At 37.0% G+C, this 22,932-nt stretch overlaps 1 protein-coding gene across 7 annotated transcripts in view; it reads right to left on the bottom strand.

The window, feature by feature from the left end:
- NSMCE2 (NSE2 (MMS21) homolog, SMC5-SMC6 complex SUMO ligase) overlaps positions 1-22,932 on the bottom strand; it is a 229,827-nt gene that overhangs the window by 120,986 nt on the left and 85,909 nt on the right. For all 7 annotated transcript variants that reach the window (XM_079137662.1, XM_079137663.1, XM_079137664.1 and 4 more), the window contains exon 4: positions 19,559-19,712. In XM_079137662.1, the coding sequence (XP_078993788.1) occupies positions 19,559-19,712 (154 nt within the window). The remainder of the gene's footprint in view (positions 1-19,558; positions 19,713-22,932) is intronic.

Genomic DNA, 22,932 nt, shown 5'->3' with positions numbered 1-22,932 from the left:
AATGGGATGGAATATCACAAATGAGAACCTTCCTAGAAGCTAAGGAATGTAGGAAAGTCAGTGAAAATATGAGATTATCTGAGACTGCAAAAAGGTAGTGTAAGATGAAGGAGATAGGACAGAAATATCTAAAGGACAGCACACAATATGATGCAGAATCACAGCAGCTTATCTGGGATATGGTAAGTGGCACAGAACAAGAGGCTTAAGAGCCCAGCCAGCTGGCAAGTATGTGGGCAATGGGTTTTCCTGCGTGCTGTCGATGGTGATTTAATATAATGATCTCTATGAAAGGTAGCTTGTAAAAAAATCTAAATATGTACTTTCTTTGACTCAGAAATCCCACCAATATTTATCTTAGAGAAACAGGCCTAGTTTTGTGGACTTTGCTACGTCTAAGACTGCATTGCAGCAATGTTGGTAATAGCCAAAGAACAACTATCCCCATTACCAAGCACTGCTTATAAACCAGAGCCATTAAGAAGGAAGCAGCCCAGTATATGATATGACAGTATATCCAAAACATACTATGTGAAAGAAGCAAAGTAGAATGCAGTGTCTCGTATGCTACCATTAACACACACACCCCAACATGGGGAATATTTCTCTGGGGACACATAGGAAGTGGTAACAGAATAGTGCCCAGGGAGGCCCACTTTCCACCACATAGTCTTCTGTACTTTATAAATACTGTGCTATGTGCATCTACCTCCCAATTAAAAAGATAAGAACTTTGAAGAGAAGCAGGGAAGACACATACAAAGAGTGCTCTGGAACAGACGAGACTGTCTAGGCAGGTGTGGTTACTGAAGGTTTCCCACAGAAGGAAGGCTGAATGAAATAATCCAGGGAACAGAGGGCTGTGCAAGGCTAGGAGGGTAAACTTGAGGTCAGACTGGTGAGGGAGAAAAGGAGATGAGGTGAGACTTTTGGGTTGAAAGAGTAAGGTGGATACCAATGAGAATAACATCGGGCAGATACTGAGTACTTCCTTTTCTATACTTCTCCCATAGGACTTTTCTCTTCATTGATCATGCATATAAATGTATAATAGAATCCATTCACTTATCAATCGACTATCATGATCTAGGAACTATGTCAAATGTTGAGAACATAAAATTGATGAGATTCAGTCCTTACCCCCAATGAGCTCCCCATCTGAAGAAAATACAAACCTCTCTTCAACTAAGGAGAGAATTCCTTAGAGAACGACATGTTTAGCATAAACCCAACAGTATTTTCTACCTATGCTACATGAGGAAGCGATGATGATGATGAAAACCACAGTTAACACACAGTACTTACTATGTGCCGTGCTCTGCTATAAGTGACTTTCACGTATTAATTCATTTAATCTTCACAATAACCCTTTGAAGAAGGTATACTATTATTATGCCATTTAACGATGGAGAAACAGGCACATAAAGGTTTAGAAACTTAACAATGGGTTACACAGCTAGTAAGGGCTGCACCCTGAATCAATACCAGAACATGCAGCTGTAAAGTCTAAGCAATGAACTACTGCTGTTCTATACAGAGACCCTGAAAGAACAAATGCTAATCTCAGAACAATAATACCACTTTTTATTTATTTGCATAGGGCTTTGCACCTTGCAAAATATGCTATCATTTGTAACTTAGAATAATCCTGTGATATTCTCTTTAAAATGAACATATACTTCAGCTATTGAAATGAAATGAACAAAACTACTATTAATTGCCCAAATTCCTATCACTAAAAATAATTGAGGTAGTAAAAATAATTCTCTCAAACAATTTTATAGAAATTCATAACATGGTAGCATTTATATTAGACAATTACCAGTTAAATACTTCTGACTAGGAAAGGCAAAGATAAACCAGATAATGGGACTGATTTGTCATAGTACTTTAAATGTCCCTTTAACATCAAAAGACTGTCTTGATTTAGTTAAAATATTATTCTTACATATTATTACTAATTACATAGTTATAGCAAACACTTTGGCAATTGATAAATGTTTAAGTACTGTACTATCCAATTAGCTTTAACTAAAATGCATTCTAACTGATTCTTCTCCTCAAAATAGTTTAAATTGTTTAAAGAATCAGTTAGAATCAAAGGTTTATAAAGCAAATTTGCCTTTCAAATGGAGGAAAGGAAATTCCCCAATTATTTCTACCAGCTTCGCCATTAAGAAGATCCAAATATACCTGCAGAAAGTACCAGCTGACATTACTCAACGGGGGTTTCCTTACTTTTGTTAAGTTTGGATTTCCTTGCCAGTAAGAATACACATTATTTGTTTCTCTTGTTTTAAATTAATATATGGTTACAGACAGCATTGTTCAATAAAAAAGAAATGTGTACTTTCTTTACTAAAATTTCCAACCAAAGCCTGATTAAACAAAATGAAGCCTTTATACCCTGTGGAGGGGATGCATCGGCTAGCTGAGCTCCTGCACACAGCTTGCTAGTCTTTCCACGGTTCTATTATCTCATGCTCTTTATTTTGCCACTTGAAGAACCTCTAACTAAATAATTACCCTCTTGGGAAAACACAACTCAATTCTAAATTGAGTAGGATCCTCACCTCTCTGCTTACTCAAATTCTATCTCTTCTTCAAAGTCTTATTTTTCTCTATGAAGCCTCACTCTGGTTTCAAAGATCTCCTTCCTTAGGTTTTAATTATATGAATTACATATTCTGGCTCTCGACCCTTCCCCCCCCCCTCATTCCTTTTCTAATTCAATAGCACGCCATTTAAATTTCTTTCATGGCACTTATTTTGCTTTGACTTAGTTTCTTTAAATTTATTTCTCAGGACTGGGTTATAGCTCAGTAGCACTTGTCTGAAAGTGTGAGGCCCTGCGTTTAATCCCCAGCAACACAAACAAAAAAATACATTATTTCTCTGTTCCCTTAAAAGGACTAAGTCGTATTCATCTGTGCACTATCTTCAATTAAAAGCAATAATAAATGTTTGCTGAGTATAAATTTTGCCCATTTTATAAGTGGTAGGATTCACTGTGTTGTTTTTATATGTATGAGGAAATTATGTCAGATTCATTCCACTGTCTTTCCTTTACTTATTTCTATCCCCTCATATGCCATGAGAATTTTTTAAAAACCACAAAACGTGTTTCTTGCTCATGAAGTTGGATAGGGGAAGTCAGGTTTGACTGTTACTCTTCATTACTTTAAATACCAATTTGTAGGAGGGGGGAAAAGAAACAAGGAAGAAACTCAAACAATACTAGCAATGGAATATTATCACAGAAAATAAAAATGACTAATACCACTGTCCATTCCCATCTTGTAAGATTATAAAATTTCATTTGTGAATTTTAAAATATGAAAATTATGCATAACTTTCTGCTCAGACTCAGAAGTTGTGAATCCCTGGTAAAAGGAAATTCAATGTATTCAACACTGAAGTCCCCCATCTAAAGTCCTGCTCTTTCATGGGACATACTACTACTGTTAAATGGTGTTACTATCCTCCCAGTTGCCCAAGCTAAAAACCTCAGAACCACCTTCAACTCCTTATTGTCTGAGGTCTACTGTAATATTAAATAAGTTGACACATCCTACAGATTCCACCTCCACAACACTTCTTGCATCCATTCTCTCCTTTCCAATTAGCCTAGGGTAGAGTTCAGGATATCATCGGAACTTGTTTGGTCTGCAGTATCAAGACCTCTTCCCACACCAATTTATCCTGTGGACCACAATCAGATTTACCTTTCATAATGTTCAAATCTAATCAGATGGCTCAGCTGATGAAAACCTTTCAATATTCCCCATTACTTACTACAGTATCCTACTGAAGGCAACAAGTACTCCACGATTCAGTCCTAACTTACCCTGGTTTCTTTTCTTCTATGCTCTTACGGTCCAACATAACTGGATTACTTATTCCTCAGGTCTTAAGTCTTTTTTTCATTTCCATTTATGGTTTAATGGTGATGGCCATCAGAAAACACACATACACAATTTTATACTGCTTTAAAATTTAATATTAAAAATGGATGGAGCTGGAGAATATCATGCTAAGTGAGACAGGTCAATCCCAAAAAACCAAAGGCTGAATGATTTCTCTGATAAGTAGATGATGATACATAACAGGAGGGGCGATGGAGGTAAGAGAAGCCCAGAAGAAGGATGGATTGTGTAGAGGGAAATGAGGGGTGGGGAGGGGGCAGGAGGAAGGAAAGATAATAGAATGAGACAAACATCATTACCCTATTTGCATGTATGATTATGCAAACAGTATGACTCTACTTCGTGTACAACCACAGAAACAACAGTTGTACCCCACTTGTGTACAAAGAATCAAAATAAAAGAAAGTTAAAAAAAATTTAATATTATAAAACTTTTTTTTTTTTTTTTGCACCAGAGATTGAAATCAGGAACACTTGACCACTGAGCTACATTCCCAGCCCTTTTATTTTATATTTTTATTTTGAGACAAGGTCTCAATAAGTTGCTGAGGCTGGTTTTGAACTTGTGATCCTCCTGCCTCAGCATCCTTGAGTTGCTGGGATTACAGGCATGCATTATTAAACTAGGCTGCTTAAACATTTTAAATGTCCCACTTTGTAGATAAATAATTTTACAAAGCTCTTGACTATTTCTTTTTTTAATAATCATGTTGTTTGTAATAACAGTCTGCTAAGGTCAACAGAGTTTTGACTATTTCTGAATTTTCCTATTAAACATTATAGAAAAACATCTTTGAACATAAAGCATTTGGTTTGGAACTATCATATTAGACTTGATCCCCAAAAGTATATTTACCTGGAAAGAGTCTTGACACACATCCTGAACCTTTAATATTCAGCCAATTACAATTACTTTAAATTATTGTTATACTAAAAAAACTCAAGCTAAATGCTCAGAAGTGGCTGGTATGTTTTGTTAGTTACAGCGATGGTGTTTATAGCCTATACTGGAGCACTTCTCTCAGTCCTCTGATCCCTCAGGCCTCCTCTGCTTCTCCCACTATGGCTGCCACTTCCCATCCCATGCCATTAACAGGCCAGTGGCCATGACAGCAGAAACAAAGAAGAGCTCACTATTTCTCAGTCTTGAATTCTGTTTATTTAGGTTTTTTGGTATGTGGTGCTGGGGATCGAACCCAGTGCCTCATGCATTCTAGGCAAGTGCTCTACCACTGAGCCACAACCCCCAGTCCCTTGATATTCTGAAAACATAATAATATGTTTTCTATTTTTACAGGTGGGGTCTTGGGGAACTTGCTATTCAAGTCAAAATAAGTCAGGTAAGATGAGAAAGTTGAGTACTTACAGAATATCTGCTGGAGTGAACTGCTATCAAAAACAGGAAACGGTATGTTACAGATATGGTTAAAGGATAGTAGAACACTTGTTCAAATATTAGATTATAGATTGGGTTCTATTCTGCATACTGTATTAAAATAAGAAAGCTAGCATTTTTTAAAGATGCCATAAAATGTGCCTCAAATTCCTCTTCCTTCCAAAACTCTCACACATCAACTTTTCCAGTCTTTATTATAAGACAGTCCAGTCCTGTCCAGACCAAGACTCCCTTATAGGGCTCACATCACAGATGCGCACTGACTCTACCTCAGGGAGGCCTCCCAGAAGTCAGTGGTGTCTGTGGGCAGACACAAAGATGGGCTTGCCTTAACAGGGGGAGAGGGGAGGGGGTAGAATATTCCAGGATGAGATCAGCAAGTGTGGGAGTCTGCAGGTAAAAGAGAACACGGTACTTTCTAGGAATTACAAATATCTGGGTCAAAGGCTAAAGATCAAAATGGAGAGAAAGAAAATGAGCCTGGTGTCAGAAGGGCCTTTAATATTCTAGAAGGGCTGAGGGGAGCCACCAAAAGACCATTACCTGACTCCCGCCAGCTTCATTCGAACAAGCATAACCAGACTTATACTATGGAAAGATCACTCGCTCTGGTGGAAGCTGGCAGGAGTCAAGTTCAAAGTAGGGAGCACGTAGGAGGCTGAAGGTAAGATCGGAAATTCAGCAGTTGTCGCAGTAGAAGCAGGAGAGAGGGAATGGCAGAGTTTGTAGGAATGAGACTAGACAGCGCATCTCATTAACTAGCTGGTTATCCTTACCCATCTCTCTGCAGGAGTCATTTTCTGCTTTTGATAAATATAAAATAAATCAAATGTGATCTGAAGCAAAAGGAAAACATCCCTAAACAAGTTTCTACATTTTCTTGACTCTATAAGACTATAACAGGAAAGAGGGAGGCTGTTCTTGAAAGCACCCAGAAACCACTTCGGACTTGGGAACTCACTCAAGAGACTTTATTAAGCAGACAGGCAGTGTCTGCCCACAGGGTGAGGGGGGGGGGGGTGGCGGGGGAGCCATTCTCAAGTAGCAGAATTTTGCGGGTTAATAACAACGGAACAATGGCTGGCGAGGAGGTTGGTGGGTTGTAAAGTGGTGTGGGGGAGGGAGAATAATGACTGCAGCAAAATAGCAGATCTGATGCCAATAGCTCTGATGGCCGTAAGAAGAGATTAAAAATTCTTGAGTTCAACTTGTTTCTTACTTTATGTGACTAAAGTTTAAGTCAAAATATAGTGTCCCCTAAGGAAAGAAGAAGGAAGAACTTTCCATCAAAAGGACCTATGATTACTCTAGGTGAGGAAAGTTGCCAGGAAGTCTGGAAACACCTCCAGCCAACTGCCGCAACACTCTGTACTCAGAGCATGGTTGCTGCCCGGGTCTGACAAGGTGACTTTGGGGAAAAGGGACACAAAGCCCTGCCCTTGCATTCTCAGGACTAGTATGTGTCAAAGTATTTGTCAAGGACTATCTGTCCCTTGAGGTGAAAAAAGATTGTTGAATGTAGTCCTTCATTCACCCCCCCAGACACATGGAGCCCTGAGACCACACCAGGTACTGTTCTAGGCACTGGGGATACAGAAGATCAAGGCAGACAAATGCCTCCTCTCTCTGAACTGACATGCTAACCAAATGTCAATAGCAAAACAAAGAGGAAGGAACCCAGCAGCAAAGAAAGCTGATTAATTTATCTGACCCTCAAACTTCTATTATTTTATTTAAAAAAATAGCTTGATGTGCATGTGCAAATATTTAACAATAAATACCTCAATATGTACAACTAAAAAAAATAACTTGAGTATATTTATTTTGGAAAACTAGACTCAAAATCTTTCACTGACCCCCATGCCACTCTCCCATTTTTTTTTCTCCTGATTTTGTACGCCAAGTTCTAGGACCCAGAAACCTCAAGTGACCGTCTCCTTTTTCTCTCACTGCTAAGACATCAATTACTTGTTTATGTCCCCAGCGCAGTGCTCTACACAATGTAGGTTCCTGCTCACTGAAAAAAATAATAATGGAGACTATGCATGCAGGTATGGGGAGATAAAGGGCACATGGGAAATCCCTGTAATTTCCACTCAATTTTGCTATGAACTCAAATCTGCTCTAAAAAATAAAATCTATTAACATTTTTTTAAGTGAGGATGAATTATGGGCAATGTGTCTCAAGGAACTATGGGCTACTGTGCCCACTGGCCCACGCCTGTGGTCCCAGGACTTGGGAGGCTGAGGCAGAAGGATCACAAGTTCGAGGTCAGCCTCAGCAACTTAATGAGACTTTGTGTCAAAGAACTGGGGATATATAGCTCAGTGGCCTAGTACTCCTGGGTTCAATCCCCAGTACCAAAAACAAACAAACAAAAAGCAGCTATGGGCCGAATGTGGTGCCCATATGGGTTATTTCTCAGCAAGAGCCATTTCTACTTCCCTTCCTTCCCAGTTCCAGATCTTAGCCATGCAATGAATGCCCCTGGGTGTGATAAAACTCTGAGAAGGAGATTGGATGAGATGAGGGGACTCAAAATATATATATGAAGTATATATTTAAATAAGTCATCAAGTGATGAGTTTTTAAAGGCTAACTAAATATCCAAGATCAAACAGTAGAATCTGTTCTCCCCACTTAAATCTAACATAAGTCTATAAAAGAATCCTCTAATACGCTGAAACTCCACATAGCACACTGTGATAGCTGCAGCTCCATTACATTTGCTTACAATGAACATATTTTTATCAGGGTACAGGGTGGTTCATTATATATGTGAATAGTACTATTCTTGACACTTCAATCTCTGCCTCCCTATCAAGAAAAGGCTGCCAAAACCAATACTGTACTGAAAAATGATTTCTTACCTTATCAACATTTTTTGTTCACACCCTTGCCAATTATAGAACATTCCTTAACTACGTGACAGTCTAGCAATGTTTTATCTTCCATAAAATCTCTTAACACTTTAGCAAAATGGCCCAAACTGTGTTTATTTCTTTGCACCTAAGAATTCATGCCAATTGATAATGACTTTTCAAATGTTTATTTGTATGCACTTAAGGTACAAATTTAAAAAATCATTAAAGTAAATGTCTTTAACAAGCTAAAAAAGATCAGATAACTATTTACAATTTATACAACACTTTGAAATACAGTATCTGAATTAATCCTTATACAAATTTGTGCTCTAGTCTTCTGTTACAACTACTCCTACTACTACTAATAATAATACTAATATTAAACTACTACTATTACATACTTCATAGAAAAGTAAAATTTTCTTGAATTGATCAAAAAAGCACAAACTGTTGCATGGTTGAACCACAGTCTGAACTTATATTTTGATTTCAAGATTTTCCCATGGCTTGGACAATCTCTAGCCTTAATACTGATTAAATAAATGAGTTGAAAAAGTAATCCAGAAAAAAGGACTTAATAACTAATATAATTTGTAACAAATATAAGACAAGAATTCTGAAAGATGGTTCTTAAACATAATAAGTAGACAAATATGATCATTTAAGATAAGTAATTTGCATAAACACATTTGTTTTATAATTACAAAGAAATGTACTGTACCTCTACCAAAATATTGTAAAGTGAGTGTGCCAAAGACCAGAATGTAGGCTCCAGGAGCAAACTTTTATATTTTGTTTGCCACTATATTCTCAGCATACTCAGTGGCTGAATGAATGAATGCTAAGTACCACATGGAACATAAAACAGAATCTCAGACGCAGAAAAATAAAGTTAGCTTACAGTCAAACCCAGGACACCAAGTACAATTTAATTTGTTAGATAACTACTGCGTGACTTACATGTGCTTAGACCACACTAAGGTATGTATGCATGGATCTTCCCTTTTAGATAATATGCTGCATGAGATCTGGAGTTGGTGTCAGATTTGTATCCTAATTAAGTAAGCTTAGCAGATTAGTTTTCAACCCTGACTAAGTCTTAGCAATACCTGGGGAACTACAGGCCTACCAGATATCAAGGAACTCTGATTCTGAATCTGAGGGTGGGGACTGTGCGCTGAAAATTGTTCTGTCTTTAATGTTCAAAGTTGACAGTGATGCCCAGTGGGGAGTGTGCACCTCTGCTGTAGACAGTGGTTCTCAAACTGTGGCACACAGGAGAAACACTGGGAGGATTTTTAAAAATCCAGTCCCAATTCCAGGTTCACATTTTGTCAGTCTGAGTGGAATTTGAAATTTTGCATTTTAAAGAGGTTTCCAGGTGATGCTAATGTTGCTGGTGTGGGAAGCATCCACAGTGTTTTTGGAATGAATTAAAGAATAAAGGTAGGAGATAATATGACCAGGAAAACATGAATATGGCATGAAAACGTAAAACATTAAATTATTAGAAAAACATAAATAAAAACTACAATGAGATACTACTGCATAACTTATTAAAAAGGCTAAAATTAAAAACAAAACCAAAATAACTCAGGTGCTGGTAAGGGTGCCCAGCGACCAGAACTCTCATGACTGTACACTGGAAAAGTCAGGCAATTTCTTATAAGGTAAACACCATATGCTCAGAAAACAAACCAGCAAGGCTAGGTCTAGATAGTTACCTAAGAGAAACAAACATATCCAAATAAAAACCTATACATGAATGTTGACAGCAGCTTTATCCATAATGGCCACAAGCTAGAAACAACCAAAATGTCATTCAACCAGGGAATGGACAAAAAACCCATGGCCCACCCATATGACAGACAACTCAGAAACAAAATACAACAAACTACTGGGACCAGTCAAACTAGGGTTGGATTTCAAGTGTATTTGGACAAGTGAAGGAAGCCTCTCAAAAGGTTACATATTGTATTATTCCATCTACACATTTTGGAAAAGTTAAAATTAACAGTAATTGCCAGGGGCTGGGAATGAGGAAAAGTGTTGACATCACAGGAGCATAAGAGAATCTGACAGAATTATGGAGGGCACTTGATCTCACAGAACCTCATCTGAAAACAGATTAATAGTATTAATCAACCATTTGTGAGGATTAAATATAATCATATATGGAAGAGTGTTTTCTAAGATAAAATATGTCTTATGATAGAAATGTAGACATGTCTCCTCCCTCTTCTTTCAATATATACAAGGGGGCAACCCTCTTATAGAAGAATCATGAATACTTTCTGATACTTCAAGAGCAAAGTGATAAGGCACTGACAAATAAACCACCAACAACATTCATTTGATGAGAGTCAAGAGAGAAGAACAAATGATGAGCATTAAGCTGCCTCCCACTAGATAACAGGGTGACTCCATGATAGGCAAAGACCCAAGGCAAAGGGTACCTTAGGGCACCCTCACCACTGGGCAGGGCTCAAGGATCCATGCATCTTTCTGCTTCCAATTCTTTTGAAAGCTTGGAAAAAGAAATGTGCATTTTTAATGTTTTATTTTATACTTATTTTTTTCTAAAAGAATATCCTCCCAAGCATGCTTGTCACTCCTAGCTAGTAGTACTTTCTGGATGAATTGAGGGAATTTGTTTCTCTAACTATAATACTATGCAGACTCATTCTGCAAAGTTTGTGAAGTACACACACACACACACACACACACACACACACACACACACACACCTTTTCTTAAACACAGCATTGAGATGGGGTTGATGCAGAAGTATACTGCTATCAACCAGCAGTGTTTATGTGGTTTTTAAAAATGTACCATTTTCATCTGATTATTAATCATTTGTGCTGTCTTCCTTTGTGAAGCTTTCTTAAATGAGAGTGCTTATCTATTTATTATTAGTTGTTGTTCTTGACACAGTCACAATATACCACATCCTTTGCCAGATACATGTTTTATGGATATTTTGTCCCTGTCTGTAGTTTATTCATTTTCTTAATGGTTTCCTCATCTTTTGATGAGTTGAATGTCTTAATTTTGCTGAAGTCTGCTTTACATGAATGCATACTTACTGCAATCATACTACATATACAACTTGGTATACTGCCTTTTAAAACTCTTAATAGCTTAAGTATTTATTTCCTAAGGTTATTAAAATTATTCTCACATATATCATTTTTAGATGCAAAATAACCTCACTGTCAAAGCAGCATATTTTACTTATCTACTGTTAATCTGTCATATTATGATTAATACATTCATTATAAATAATATTAAAAGAGATTATTTAATAAACTTTGCTCCATTATTTCAAAACATCTCTCAAGAGAGATTCCCAGATATGGAGTTTCAAAGAAAACATCCTAGAATTGACAGCGAGGAGGAGGCAGCACTACATTAGCAACAGAGCATGTCCCAAAGTATCACGAGGACATGAAATCCAGAGTCAGACGCTGAGTTGCCAGAGGGGACACAGCTCATTTATAAGTCGTTAAGTCAGGTCTTTTGCTGTACCACATTAATGCTTCTAAAATCTTACACTGAAATTGAATGTAGCAAGTCATTAGTATAATTATTTGAATGTGCAAAATTATACCACTTGGCTTGATTTCAAATGTTATTCATTAGCAATACATTTTCATATCAGTGGCTCTGAATTTCCATATGCATAAACTACAGTTTTTCCCCTTGTGTAACTGCTGCCATACACATATAATAATCTTCAGTTATAGCTGCTTTCAAAACCAAATAATAATTATTAACAGTACATTTTTTTACTTTAAAATTTCAGAATGATTAATGATTAAATAATGCTCACTTGCTACGCACAAAGAGTAACACACAATAAACTGAGCTGCAAAAATTCTATTTAAAATTTCTTTTAAAAAAAATCAAACATATACACATCTTTCAAAAATGAAGTATTAGAAATATTTAATAACTTTGCTGACACTCTCTTTATATCTAACAATTACAAAACTTCAATCATTCCAACTTCAGGAATTATAATTTGACAAGATAATTATTTTCATAAGTATAATGTCCACTGGCTCTAGACACACATGATTCGATCTTCCTACTTAGATTCCAGCTGCTTTCTGAGCATGGATAACATCACACTCATAAAATAAGTCACAATGGGAGAAACACCCATAGTTCACAGTTGTTTAAACTTGCCGCTGACTCATTTGTCCCTTGATAACTGAATCTTTCTTTACTAACTTTAATTATAGCCATCTCTCATTCTGAAACTTCCTTTTCCTCGTGAACACATTTGCTATCCTCGAGGCCTCCTGACTGTGAGACACTGGGCAAATATGTCTCCTCCATGATTCTTATTATATGGTGTCTGGTCTGCTAAAAACAGAACCTGCATTTTTCATGCATTCCTTTCCCACATATGGATGTTGTAAAGATTAAGCAAGATGATATATATATGCAAGAGATTACTGTTGTTATGCTTGAAATAAATTTCATGGAACTTGTTCTAAACTTATGATGCAATAAATATCCTCTACCTCTTTGTCATAACGTAGCAACTATTCACGCCGGAAACATCGTTCTTAGGCACTATCTACTGAACACATTGCCAAAACCGTGGGATCTGGAAAAGAAGGACTGCTAGGAAATGTCTGATATCATCCTGACTCCCTGCTTCTGAATGCAACTGGCCAAAAATGAGATTTTTCTCTAAGTTAAACAAAGCCAAGTTCCCCTCAGTGTTGTCAGGGCACATCAATGCAGTTCTATAACCTGGAAGACTCCAGAGTCCTATGACAAGTAGATTCTTCAAGAAATGAATGCAATGGCTGAAATGAGAGAGGGGAAAACCATGAAATATCTTCAAGAGTTGGTTTGGTATGGGAGAAGAGAACATAAGCTTTGGAGTCACCAAACCTGGGTTTGAATTTCAGCACTTGAGATCTATGACAAGTTATACTACCTCTCTGTCTTTGTCTTTTATCTTCTTTTTTCTTTTTCTTTCTTTTTTTGAGGGGCCTCATGCTTGTGCCAGCAAGTGTCTACCACGAGTTACAGCCCCACCTCTTTGCCTGTTTTCTGATCTGCAAAATGGCCAACGCCATCTAGTAGAGTTGTGGGAAATAAATAATAATGTATATGAAGTATGTGAGTACCTTATCCCCTGTATAGTAGACACTCAAAACAATGCCTGCTGTTATCATAATCCAGCAAGTGCTCAGGCACCAAACAGAGCCTCACTATGACTTTCATCACATCCAACAGGAATGGGACAAACTGCAGGAGAATGTGAAGCAGATGGGTATCTTTACTACTCAGCATAAAGCAACTGTAGAAAAGTTCATTTATTAAGATATAATAGCTCGCCAACAATTTAGTAACCAGATTAAAACCCTACCATTACAGAGTTCTTTAATCTGAGTTAATCTTTAAATTTTTTGGGGGGGATTGAACTCAGGGGCACTCGACCACTGAGTCACATCCCCAGCCCTATTTTGTATTTTATTTAGAGACAGGGTCTCACTGACTTGCTCAGCACCTCACTCACTTTTGCCTAGGCTGCTTTGAACTCATGATTCTCTTGCCTCAGCCTCTGGAGCCACTGGCGTTATAGGCATGCACTGAGGCTTCTAGCTGAATTAATCTTTATCTTCACTTGATTATTTGGCACCCCAAATCTACTTTACCCTGGGAAATACAACTTTATAAAACAGAAAGGAGAGGATACTTATACCTCGCTCTGATGCCCCCTCTTATTCTCTAGCATCTCCTGGCTTCTGATTCCACTGTTCAGTAACTTATAACCTCAGGCATGCCATTTTATCTGTGACAGGACAGAGGCTCTCAAGCATATAATGGTTCTTCTGAAAGTTCTGCTGACCATCAAGGACCTCTGCATGGTAATGTCATGTGCCTAAACCTCATGCTGGAGCACAAGGATACAGCAGTGAGCAGAACATGGAAGTCCCCATCATCTGCTCTGGTTCTGAAGAGATGCTAAAGGAAAGGGAGAGCCACCAGGAGGAACAATGAAGTGAGGCGACTAATGTTTCTGAGGAGGAACCCCTGCTGGGTGGCATCCCCACGTGAATCCTTTTGTATTGTGTGTTTGGGGGGCCTACCTGTCTCTTTCTCTTTTTAATCAGTTTTGCCATCTACACTGGATGTGTTAAAAGTGAATCTATGGCATCACTAGATTACAGGGTAAATTCCTGTCTTTATATATATATGATACAAATATCATCGTCAGTAAGAATGAGTTCCATGTTTCTCCATATTTTATATACTACATGTAACAATGACCTTATTATACTGTCTAAATCAAGTTAGCAAATTTTCAATTAAAAAATAATAAGACACGCTTTGTACTCAGAATTTACATGTAATAATAAATTTACATTTCACATTAAATTATTTTAACACTAAAGAGCTCAGATTCAAATTTTATTTTTGACTATAAAACGAAGCCTTGAAAGTTTCTAAGTACAGTTATTTCCTACAACCCTCAATTTCTGCTTTTGTTCATCTGCACTAAAACTTATGATGTCTGCTAATCATGTATTAGGTAAATAAATGGATAAAGGATGCTAGAAATATCTCTTGGTGACTTCAGTGTCTACACAGAGGTGTTCACTCATTCTAATTAAGTTCTCCAGAAGATAAAACTGCAAGAAACCATAACTGCAGTAGTGAAGACAGTTTAAACTGAAGACAAAAAATGTGCCTTAACATACTTTTGAATAAATTAAAATTATTTAATCCAAGAATGCCTGAATGTGTCTACCTGAAGTCAAATCACACTATTTTCTGACAACTTCTTAGTAAGAATATGATTACTATATAGGGAAACAATTATTTTCTGTGAAACTGTTGCCTAACATAGTTATCACCACCATCACCACTTCAGTCATCTTATCTAGAGGTGTAAAAGTTATCTTCAACGAATTTTGATTTTTCTATGACGCCAAGAATTAGAAGCAAGAAAAATTAGTGGCATCTGCAGGGAAAACAAGCTACGTACCAGGTGACTCAAACCCAGGTCTTTGTGGTTGCTAAGCTAATATTCTTTCCACAGTGCTATGCTACATTCCTCAACAACTTGAATTTAAAGCAAGCTTCTAGAGTTTACAAAGAGCCAACACTTCATTTAATCTGGGTAATAATTCTGATAATTTTCTCTACTGTATAGGCCACTGGGTATCCAAGTCATTTAATTCAAAGAAGCTGAATCTAATGTCTAGCAATACCTGTAAGATATAACCACAAAAAAGTTTGCTATGTACAACTTAAGTATGTTACCTGTAGAGATATAATATCTTTAAATGAGTATGGCAGATCTGTGAAATTTATATTTGGGAAGGTAAAGGCTAGGCACCCATACTGTCCCTTCCCTCTCCACCTGGAAGCCTTTAGTACATTCTTTCCTGTGGGCCTGAACCCAGTCTCTGAATCTATCTGAACATCCTGCTCTAGAGATGTTTATAAATGACAGGCAAGATTAGCATGACAGATAAAATCTATATTCCTATTTTGACCCTCCTCACTTGGGTCTCACATTGTATAACACTTGTTTCTGATCTTTTTAATTTTGGTATTTTTTTTTTATTCAATATTAATGGTTCTTGCATTATTTCATGTTTGTATACTGTCTCCAGATACAGGGTCCCTACTTTTTATTCATTTCAGAGCATCAACTGCGGTGATTCATATATAGTGGGTGCTCAGAGTGTTCTGAACATACCAGAGACAAATGGATGATATTTGGGAGGGAAAAAAAATCTAAAAACAAACAAACAAAAACAAAAAACACCCCCCCCCCATTTCTGAATATGGTTTTGATCTAGGGATCAGTAAAACGTTTTCTATAAAGAGCCAGATAGTAAATATTATAAGCTCTATGGGCTAATGGTCTGTGCCCCAACTACTCAACTCCACCATTATAGTATAAAGCGCCCACAAATGATACACGAGTGAGTGACTGTGCCTGTACTCGAATTTAACTGTTTATAAACAATGAAATCAGATTTTCATATCATTTTCACATCACTAAATACTATTTTTCTTTTGATTTCAAAAATTTAAAAATATTAAAAAAAATTCTTATAGCAGGCCACATAAAAACGAGAAGGCAGCTAGATTTGGACCATAAATCTAATTAACTAATCCCTGGCCCAGATCTGAGGTTTTCAAAGTGAGACCTCCTGGTGGTCTCCAAGTCCATCTACCAATGTAGTCTACTTAAACTAAAACAATGTATCACAACAGACCAAATGCAGACGCACACATAAGCTCTAGCTGCCTCTAAGCCGGAACTGAAGATGTCTGCAAAAACGTATAACAGCGCCACTCTTCTCAGCGACTTTTCCGACTTTTCTTTAGCTTTGGAAAATGTACAGTTAGATTTCATGTCAAATGCTGTTTATACTAACAGGTAAATCCCTCAGTTTTTATTTCTAATATGATAAACAATAGACATAGTTCTCTAGGGTACTTGAGAAATTTTAAAAATAAAGGGCAGTATGGAACCAAAGGGTGTGATGACCCACTGCTGCACTCCATCGGGGAGAGGGAATTATGGTCAGGGAGCACCCTGAGGCCTGCCCTCCTGTTACCCAATCTCCACCTGGACCTCTCCTCACCCAGGAGCTTCCTGGCATTTCTTTGATTGGATCCAGATTCGATAAAATTAAATTCTATGAATTTATGTTCTCACATAATCAAGGTAGTGAAAACACCACGGTTATTTTCATGAATGAACCGTTCAGATATAGCCAAACAACAGAAACACTTCAGCCTTCACTTTGTCAAACAGGCAACTAGAAGCAATCTCTCTTCCTGGCTTCTATTTTCCAATCTTAAAATACAAAAAATTATTGTAATTCCATATCTTCAGAACATCTCTCAAAACAGATTAGCTCATTTATACATCACAGTGTACCTCTGACCTGGAACCACAGATATTGCAGGAGCTCAAACCTAACCAGGACACTGCTAAGCAGTTAAACCTAAGAAATAAAATCCACTAGACATGATAAAATTTAATTGGCAGTGCTCACAATGCTACACTAAGAATTCCATTTGAAGCTGGGTGTGGTGGTACATGCCTGTAATCCTAGCAGCTCAGGAGGCTGAGGTAGGAGGATCACAAGTTCAAAGTCAACCTTTGAAATTTAGCAAGGCCTTAAGCAACTTGGTGAGATCCTGTCTCAAAATAAAAAAAAAATAAAAAGGGCTGGGGATGTAGCTCAATGATTAAGCACCCCTGGGTTCAAACCCCAGTACCAAAAAAAAAAAAAGAAAGAAAACCCATTCCATTTTGGAGGAAGAGTATACAGCTTACAGAGCATTTTAAAAACTTTTGAAAGAATATTTTAGGGGAAATTATAGGGAAAGTTCTTTTAATTCCAGTGTTTTAATATATGGGGAAACTTTACATAAGGAAGCATTCCTTTCAATATAAATTTACTTTGCTATAAGGTTTAACTGTCTATCCAAAGGATGTGTAGTGTTGGCCTGGGGAAATCTCCATTCCAACACCCCATTTTAGAGAAAAGTAAAGAAACACTAATCATGACTCCAACATATACCATTTTGTTGAATTACATATTCTTAATTAGAAATTGTCTCACCAGGAGTACACTATTCTAAAAGTCTTCATAGTTTCTCTTTTGGAAAAATAACTTTGTGAACAATAACAAAAAAGGAAGAAATTTCTCTTTTGGATATTTAATCCTTCAATCTGTACTAAAAAATCCTTTAAAAATCAGGAATTACAATTAGATACTAGGTCTGCCATAATTTGTGAATATTGGCACCATGTAGTAAAATAAAACACAACTGGCCCTCTTGACCAACTGTGAAGCTGAAATACACTAGCATTCTTAAGATCAGAAAGCTACTAGCACATTGTTATCTGTTCTGGGGATTATTCCCTGTTGGGGGGGACAAACAGTGCAAATTACATTAGAAAGATTTTGGAAGCCACGTATTTGATGAAGAACAACAACAAAATAAATAGACCTAAAATATGGGGAAAATGCTTACTATTTAAATCTACTGTAAAAGCAAAAGTCTCATCATGATTGCAAAATATTTCAAGTTGTGAAACAATTATTTGTAAAATAGACAAAAGTAAAGCAGCTTCCTCAGTCATTTTTTGAGATCTCAGCATCAATTTAAAGAAACTGCTTATATTTAAAAGAAAGTCTATTTCAAAATATGAATCTCTACACTAAGCACATATAAAGGCATGAAATGAATTATGTCTCACATAATACAACATCTTGCTCCATGTGCATGAAAATAAAGGTGATAGAGATCAAAGTTAAAGAAAGAAAATTTTTTGCTTTACTATTCAATTCTTTAAGGAATAAAAAACTTCAATCCTAAAAAACAGAAAGACAATAGAGCTAAATAGATGTTAATGTAAAAAGTCAAGTCATATAATATTTTTATAAGGACCACATTGTTAAGGAAAGAGCATCGGTACTTTGCAGAGGAGATAAATTATTTCTGGCAAATTCTACAAAATGTTTCTGTGTAATAAATTATTTCCTTACTCTCTTTTCAAGTCCAAACTATGTTCCTTCAAAAATCTAAGTATAACAGTTTATTAAGAGGGCAACAAATTTTCAAGTCACATGGAATTTTTTTTTTTGGGGGGGAGGTATTATTACCAGGGATTGAACTCAGAGGCACTTGACCACTGAGCCACATCCCCAGCCCTATTTTTTGTGTTTTACTTAGAGACGGGGTCTCATTGAGTTGATCAGTGCCTTGCTTTTGCTGAGGCTGGCTCTGAACCCTTAATCTTCCTCCTCAGCCTCTGGAGCAGCTGGGATTACAGGCATGCGCTACCATGCCAGGCTAAAGTCACATGGGAATGTATACTACACAAAGGTGATATGGTGAAGGGGATTTTGGTCCACATTTGAGAGGAAAAAGTTTTTTGAGAAAACATTGCTAATATCACTCCAAAGCAGTAAAACGAGAATCAAAGTGTGGTTATCTTAAAGCTTGGCACAGCAGTTTAAGATTTGAAAAATGCCATTGTTATTTTAGTAAAATAATTTGTGGTATTATTTTGTTTTCCCAATTCTCCACCCCAGCAGTGGGATGATACATGTAACTTTCTTCAACTGCTGGGGAATTTTCTTAGCACTTTGTGGAAACTGTTGGCTTTCAGAAATGAACAGGCTGATTTGAACCAAAAGTTAGACAAAATACAGAACTGCAACAACAATAAAAAGCAACTTAGGAAGAGGCTCAAGCCAGGCAGATAAGCAAACACCAGAGAATCAGTTTTCTGGGACTGTTCATGAAGTCAGTTCCCTAATTTCAAAAAGCCAAACCAAAGCAAAGCATGCTGACTTACATTGCTTCTTTAGTTCTTTCAGCTGTTGTTTGAACTGTACAAATTTTTCATTGTTTTGAAAGTCCGTGTCAGAACTTTTATTCTGTAAAGCCAAAAATTTCTTCTCCACTAATAATTTTAAATCTGGTATTTTTTCTGGACGTTCTTCTTTTACCTAAGAAGACAACAAAATTGTCTTAGTTCAATGGTAGTAACAGTACTAGTAAGATTTTATAACATGGTTTTTTAGCTCATGAGATTTAAATAAAAAGATTATTAGATAGAAAAGAGAATCTCTCAGAGGGCTACAGTGCTGGTAAATAGTGAAGGGAAGCATTCATCTCAGCTACTCACCCTACTCCTCCTTTTTCTAAAACTATACAGCTCTTCCATGTTCCCACTAACTGCTGTCCCCTGAGAAAGCCCAGGGAGAGTTGTGGAGTGAAGAACCTCATCAGGACAGAAGCATCGCCCCTCTTCCCTCCAGGTCTGCTCAGCCCTCTCCCACTTGCCACACTGGTTATTCCATTTTTCATTATCAAAGCTCCTCTTCTGTCCCTTGGCCCCAGCAAGTGATAGTGACTCCTATGTTACAAAAGAAGGGGAGGCTTTAGTTTTGACCTTCCACGATTTCCTGCTACAAAAAGGAGTAAGTGTGCTCCTTGTTCCCCTCAAGGCTAAAGCCTCAATTTGTCCTCCTTCCCTCAAATATGATATTATTATTCCATATTATTAAATTTTCAAACATGCAGAAAGCCAGAGGAATTATACTGTGAATACCCGCTGGTCTACCTGCTAGACATCAATTGACATTGGCTTTGCTTACATTACCACACATCCATCCACCTCTCTCTCCTGCTATCCCTCCTCAACCGTGTTCTTAGGCTTATTTTAATTACTTCTTCATCTCCTTCAGAAAAAACATTCCCTCTCTAGAGGCTGTTTCCCCCCAAAAATATTTACACTGGTTCTTCACCCCTATATTTAAAAAACAACCAACCTCTTATAATCTGTTTCCTCTCCCCATTTTCTGTTTATATTCCAATCCCTTGAAAAAGGGGAGCCATCGTCTCCACTTCCTCATCGCAGCCTCAGCCATGACAACCCAGGAGCTGCTACGGCACTGCCCTGCAGCTGCTCTTTCAGGCCTCAGTAACTGGTTTCTTTCATCCTGGCCCTTTCCAGATGTTCCTGTCACCAAGCAAAGCTCACCAAAATCACCACTGTGCCCAGCCTTGAATGGACTTCTACCACAGCCCCAGTAACACACAATTGCTCTTATTTTTTAGAGCAATTTTATTTATTTTCCCCTAACAAAATATAAACTTTTTGAAAGATGTCTGACTTATTGTGATTGCCAGTATCTGGCATATAGGAGGTAGTTCTCAATATATGTATTTCAAACAGACACAGTTTATCAACTGTTACTGTTATGACAGTACATAATGTGGGGGCTGGAAGAAAACCTAGAGATCATCAAACTTTCATTTACTCCTTCCTTAGTTTCAGGAATAAATAAAAGGACTTACCTTCTGCCATCCAATTAGTTAAAGGTAATCCTAAGAGAATAAGATAAATACAAATAGTTCTTCGTTTTGGTTCTCGTCAGTGGGATATATTTCTAATCTCTCTGATTTATCAATGTATATGAAGTCAAAAGATTATCTGAAACCTATTGTGATTATTTTTTGTCACTGAGGAAAAAATTTTTTCTTTTGCTTAATTGCTATGCATTTGATTAACTGAATATAAACGAAAATTAAGCAGGACACCAAAATGCCTAAAATTAATATATACAAAGCAGAGTATAGGAACTATTTCCTTGTACTGATGACACTCAACTATTGCCAGATTTACCATCAAAGAGTCACAAAAAACACAGGTTTATTGACAAGTCTTATATGTAATTAAAAGTTTAAAATAAGTCCTGTAAGGCTAAAGAACCAATAAAGCTTAATTTGGAAAAAAATAAGGTAGAAATGCAATTTAATACTGCCTATGAATGAGAAAAAGAGCTATTGCACACAGTGACTAGCTATCTTCCACCTCTACACAAGAGGACAAGATGAGACAAGTTTAAAACTGGAGCAGGAAGAGTTCAGAGTAGACCTAGAAAATAAATTGCTGGTTCTTTGAAAAGAATTATAGACTCTTTTTTCTGTCTGAAATTATTATGTAATCTGGGATGATTAAAAAAGATCTGATCTGAGCAAGCAATAAGTAAATTCAAATGTCTTTTTCAACAAAGACTCTAATGCACTCAACAAAATTAATTCCTGTAGTTCAACTACAGCCACTGTGGAAGCGTTGGATGATGCTGGGTAAGGGTAGAATGGAAGACAGGCATTTTGAGGTTGACAATACGGTAATGGGGAATACACTGGGAAAACACAAAAACCAAATGTAGTGATTCAATGTATTTTGTTTCTCCACAGTAAGAACCTCCAGAAAGCTGCTGAAATGCACGTAATTTCACTGTAGCAAATACCTTCTCAGAAAATTTGAAGCTGCAGTTGGTCTGGTTTGCCAATGAAAAAAGAACTTAATGATCACAATGAGAGCATGGAAAATATTCAACTCATCATCTATTTAAATGAAAATGAAATAAATAGAGATTAAACCATTTTAATGGTTTCTTGCTCTGTATTTTTAAAGGAAATACATAAGGGGAGCATTTTTGGAGTTTGTTGTCCTAGTATAAAACAGATATAGATGGCCCTGGTTTGTTTTTAGAACAAATTTTAAACACCTCAAAGAAATCTGAGATGGGAGGAGAAGATCTACTAGACCATTAGGTCCATACCTCTCCCAAGGATAAAGGAAAAGGATTTAAAACCCCAATGAATTAAAATACACTACTTGTAGTCATTTGCTAGAGAGCTGACATAGCAAAATACTACAGACCAGATAGCTTAAACAACAGAAATTTTTCTCACAGTTCTGGAGTCAAGCATTTCAAAATTTCAAGAGCAGGGAATGAGCAAGGTGGCTCCTTCTGAGGCCTCTTCTTTTGGCTTGTAAGTGATCTCCCCATGTCATCACGTGGTCTTTCCATTGTATTTGTCTGTGACCTAGTCTCCTCTTAAAAGCTATACATGTCATGCTGAATTAAGGTCCACTTAATTAACCTACTTTAACTTAATGGCTTCTTTAAAGACCCTATCTCCAAATACAGTCACATTCTGAGGCACTGGGAGAACTGGGGTTTCAACAGATGAATTTTGGAGAAATACAATTCAGTCTGTACACTGGGTTAAGGAAAATCAGAATTTTAAAACAACTATATGATATCAATCCTTATGCCACTATAATTTTAAAATAAGAGAAGCTATTGAGAAGTAACAGTAGGCACCATACATACCTACAGAAGAAAAATCTCATAGTAGCCTTGAGAG

The sequence above is a fragment of the Sciurus vulgaris genome (genome assembly GCF_902686455.1).
Source record: "Sciurus vulgaris genome assembly, chromosome: 1".
Taxonomy (NCBI): domain Eukaryota; kingdom Metazoa; phylum Chordata; class Mammalia; order Rodentia; family Sciuridae; genus Sciurus; species Sciurus vulgaris.
Note: the sequence above shows the minus strand (reverse complement) of the source record. Positions and strands in the feature narration are given on the sequence as shown.